The sequence below is a fragment of the Rhagoletis zephyria genome, unplaced genomic scaffold, assembly GCF_001687245.7.
Source record: "Rhagoletis zephyria isolate East Lansing unplaced genomic scaffold, Rhagoletis_zephyria_1.1 Rzeph_scaffold_04457, whole genome shotgun sequence".
NCBI classification, from domain to species: domain Eukaryota; kingdom Metazoa; phylum Arthropoda; class Insecta; order Diptera; family Tephritidae; genus Rhagoletis; species Rhagoletis zephyria.
The window spans coordinates 35,071-40,268 of NW_016161540.1; the positions used below are offsets into that span (position 1 = coordinate 35,071).

Consider the following 5,198-nt stretch of genomic DNA (forward strand, 5'->3'; position numbering starts at 1 on the left):
AGCAACATTTTGATCAATTTTGGCTATTTTTCTTTTGTTTACCCCACATAAATCCAGCTAAATTTTAAACTTTTTATTCAGATTTGTTAGACTTTTTTTGAGTATGCAGTTTAATTGCCCATTAAATTCTAGGGTAATAATGTGCAAGTCTTAAGTTGCTAGAGAATCGCGTTGATTTTAATAATGTTTTTTCTGACTTCATGACGCATTTTTTTTCTATACAAAAAAAAAAAAATTGTACAATTTATTTTGTATGGAAAAAAAATTTTAATGCAGTCCCGATTTTTTCCCGCAGAAATCTGGTCATCGTATGTATGGATTATAAGAACTATAATAGCGGAACAAAATGGTAGTAGGCATGAATGTTAAGCGATGTAGTAAACTTCCACTTGAGCTTTTTTTTTTAAGTGGTATCCCTAGACACGTCGCATATACAATAACTCAATCTTCGAAATTCCCGGTGAGGTTAATTCCATCGTCTCTTTCACAAAAAGAAGGATTAACCTCACCGGGATTTCGCACGCCCCGAAGTGTCCAGGGATAACACTGAAAAAAAAGACTCAATTGGAAGTTACATGTCTTAACTTTAACAACAAAGCTATTCGAAACTTTATGATAAAACATGGGGCGTATCCCACAAACTGACGTTTTGGACATTCAATGCAGTCACAAAATCGATTATTATCACGAAAGCATTGGAGACCAGCACAGGTATACCACCACCTATAGACCATAAAGCTTGCTGGAGCGCTTTGTGTCTCAGCAACTTAGTGAGCTCTTGAAATCGCAACCTTCAAGGGGCCTTGTTGGTTTAAAATACTTTTGTTCTGTCCAGTTTGTTAACATCGTGGACGCCAGCTTCGGGTGCGGTATGTAATTGAGTATTTTAAACTACTGGCAAAAGCACTGTACTCAATACGCGACATCGTGAAGTGAAAAAGTAAATAATCAAGGAAAATTTTTCGTAAGCGTGAGTTCAGTGTCATCGAATCTCAAACATTCCTTGTCACTTTTGGAAAAATTCCAGACGCGGAATTTTTCCGTCTTTGATTTTATTATTACTGTTTGCCAAATCACATTTGGTGTTTTATTAAAAGATTAACGCGTTCGTAAAAGAGTGTGTGCAAATTTCTATTAAATTATACATAAAATTATTCTGCTGGTGCAAATAAAGAAAACGGTAATGGATATTTCTTCATATGGACATTTAAAAATACGCAGGAGTGCGCGTGGTAAGCGGCCCTTGCGAAATCTTACGCCCCATGACAAAATTCGAGCCATTCAGCGCATACATAAGGGCGAGACAAAGGCATCCGTTTCGCGTGACATTGGTGTGCCTGAATCAACGCTTCGAGGCTGGTGTAAAAATGAGCAAAAGTTACGTTTAATGTGTCGCCAAATGCCATCAGCCGCAATAGTACAGCTTCCAAATCTCGCACAGAGTTGTCCATCAAACGAAAAAATAAATAATTTTGACGTACAAAGTGCCTTCACTATGGACACTATGTTAAGGGATGGAATATATGATATACAAAATTTTATCGACTATAATGCTGCGAATTATCCAAGAAGTTTAAACTCGATGACGAATAACGAAAACAGCCAAAACGAAGCCATTTTTAAACAAATTACCACAAATGACTTAATAAAAAGATCCGCGCTTCCAAGCTCGGCACCAAAGATTAAAAAGCAGTTTCCATCGGCGAGGGGCATGCAATCTTCATACGGCGTGGGACCCTCCTATTTGAATAAAAACAACTCATTTATATCATCAGAAAACGCGGAACAGGTTCTAGAAAACCGTAAACCAAAAATTTTCCAAGCAGACTCCTCGAACCACAAACCTGAAACAGTTTTAAAGGAACTAAATTACTCCGACTCTAATAATGACGTATCTAGTCTCATAAATGATCTCAAAATGGTTGAAAATGAGCAGAAGTTTTTGGACGTTAACTGTGTAGATGATATTAATAACAACTTCTCAAAATTGGAGAAATCCGCATTTGTTGAGTATTTAAATAATGACATTTGCACAGGCAACAATATCACTAAAAATGACAATCAGCTTTCTAATATAACAACGTTGTCTCAGTGGTGCGATATTTTTAATGCAAGCTTGAGTTTCATGGCTTTACTAGCAACTTCTGCGAGCATTACTCACTTAGAAGATATCAATAATAATGATTCCCCCATAAATCTAGTCAAAAGGCAACGTCTGGATTCTTCCACATCTACCCTGGGGTTCAAAACATTACCTTTTCACAATGATTTATCCACTGATAGTTATTATGGAAATGAACCTGAAGATCTGTCAATGCGGTCAACAGTTTCCAAATTATCGATGTCATCTAACAGCCGTAACCAAAGCCCTGCAAAAAACATCACGTCCATTTCTTCGACTCAAAGTGATGCTGAATTATAAAATAAAATTTTGTTATCAGTTGTACTATAGCACTTACTCTAGTTGTAGTTGTAGTTGTGTTGTAGACACATATCTTCATTTAAATATGCAAACAAACAATTATATATGTATATGTTAATCAAATATGATTTCAAAAATAAAATAAAAAATAAATATACATATTTGGTCCTTATTACAGAGAATTTTACCTAATAAAGGTATGTTCCAACATTATAAAATATTTGGTTCACAAAACACTAGATAGATTGATTGACTAACTGTACCACCAATTTGAATTTGTAAAATATTGGAATAACTAAGTCTATAGCTAAATATTTTTGTGGTAAATTTTTTTATGTTTCGGTACACTTATTGGTACACCAAAAAGAAGTAAGCGACAACCATACTCACACAACTACACTCTAAAGAATCTGTTTAAAAACCCGACTATAAATCGAGTATATTTTTGTTTATTTTTTTTTTAATTTTTTGTTAAATTTACACGATTTAAACATTTTCGTGTATAAAAATCCTTTTTTTAGCGGCTTTACACAATGCTACGGGTGAAATCAAACAGCAGATGTGTAATGCAGTGAAAATATTCAGCAATTCAGCTATGAAAATTTGTGGATGTATTACATATTTCACGGGGCAATATTTTGTTACCATCTTATGAGATGGTAACCAAATTTACCGGTTACAAGAGAGCACAGAATGCGAAAAAGGTTTAGAAATTGACAGACACTTTAATTACCGGTTACAAAATTTATATTACCAGCGCAGAATAGACCTGTTAGTAGTAACTCGGCATCAGCGCTATCCGACGGACAGTTTTTTTTTATGCAAACGGTTCAGCTGTTCTTTGGTGATAATGTTTAATTATTCAATTAAATTGTTGATATTTTTCGTCTAATCTTATTTATTCATCGATTTATCTACTCGATTAAGTTGTTGCTAATGATAAATAATAATCACAATTTTTTTTTCTTATATCGTTTCAGGCCATTTCTTCCTTCTGAAGATAATTGGAGGGCAAAAGTCTTGCAAAAAATAAACTTCTCCCATTTTATACGGTACGTCACAAAATATCTATAAAATCTAATTCGTAAATACTTTAAGTTTGGGTGGTATTTATATTTTAAATTCATCAAAATCAAAGTTGCGATAAATGTAAAATGTTGGACGGATTCCATTTCTTCATCATCTCTGCAGCTGATGTAGAAATCATTTTACGGGCTCCAAAACTTTTTTTCATTTTTATCATAAAACATGAATTTCTTGTAGAATAAAGTACGCAAGGCCATTTGCAAAAAATAAAAATTAAAAAATTAAATCAGCTCTAGATTTCAGAAATTGCAGTTGTTATATAAAAACAAAACCGCTAAAGCCGTCAGCCACAAAAATAAAATTATTACAAATCAACGCGATTTTTAAGCCGCTGAAAGCTTGCGCTTGCTTTACTCGAATTTCATACACCATGTAACTGCATACCCAAAAAGTTTTTAAGAAGTTCAACATTTTGATGAAAATTTTAAGAATTTTTCGCTATTCTGTATAAAATTTGAAAAATTTCAGACAAATTTAAGTAAAAGGTCTGAAACTTTAAGAAAAAGCTATTGCTTATTTTTTAATCATAAGGCCCATGACTTATGTGGTTGTGATTAAAGCTTGAACCATTTTTTTGCAAAAAAAAATGCAACAAAATTTTTACCTGAAAAACAGTCCAAATATTTAATAAAAATCACCATGCACTCAGTTTTGATCGCCAGTTTTTATATTTTGATTATCTTTCCAGTGATGTCCTACTTTTGTAAAGTGTGGAAGAAATATTGAAATATTGTAAGGAGTTTTTTTTTACCCAAATCGGTATTTAGTCAAATTTTTCCTGGGATTTAAATTTTGTGTGCATTCAAATTTACCTACTTTTTCCTTTGAGCCAAAAAAAGTGCTTACAGTTTTCTTAAAGTTCATACTCTTTAGTAGCATTATTAAAGTACTTTAACATTATTAAGGTACTTACATAAAAAAATTTTAATAATAAAATTGTGACTTATTCATACAAATGGGGGGGAGTTAATTAGAGAAGCCCCTGCCTTTTTTCCTTACATATTTCAACGCCCTCTCCGCCACACTTAAACGCATTCAAATGCCATTGTAATGGCTATTCAAAGCGGCAAAGTTAATTGAATATCGTCGAGCGTTAATGCGAGTCAAAGTCAACACAAAGAGCAGTAGATATGTATAACACCAACAATAATACATACACACCACAATATTTTGAAAATTTTATGATCCTCTACTCTGAGGTTGTCGTGTCGCATGCCAATACCCAATGATTTGACACTTCCCATTTTGGTAGGAGTATTTTCCGAATTGTAGCCATTGCAGCTGTCATTACAGTAAACACAAACAAAGTCAGCAGCTTGAAAGCAAACAAATATATTTATGTATATGTACATACGTATATATATGTATGTGTATGTCAACGTAGATTGAGTGTTGCCCATCCGCCACAAACAAAACGCCAAAATGTCAGTCATCATAATCGGCATGCAAATTCTGTTGATGTTTACCCGCGTAATTGATGTGAATTTACGATTCATTTAGTCGTTTCCCTCTAGAGCTCTGGCATACATACATCTCCCCCTCGTGACATGTCGCATACCTTCCACCCGCCTACATTCTCAGCTTACCCGCGCCATCGTTTAAATACTCTGGGATGACATTGCATATTAGCTTGGTCCATGCTCATGAATAAGCTTCAGCTGCTTTGGTAAACCATCACTCCCTGCCCTTT

General features: G+C 34.1%; 1 protein-coding gene across 1 annotated transcript; it reads left to right on the forward strand.

Moving 5' to 3' along the window:
- The first annotated feature begins 1,183 nt into the window (after positions 1–1,183).
- LOC108370744 (protein distal antenna-related-like) lies at positions 1,184–2,422 on the forward strand. The gene has a single exon (XM_017626135.1). The coding sequence runs from the start codon at positions 1,184–1,186 to the stop codon at positions 2,420–2,422; it is 1,239 nt and encodes a 412-aa protein (XP_017481624.1).
- Positions 2,423–5,198: the final 2,776 nt, after the last annotated feature.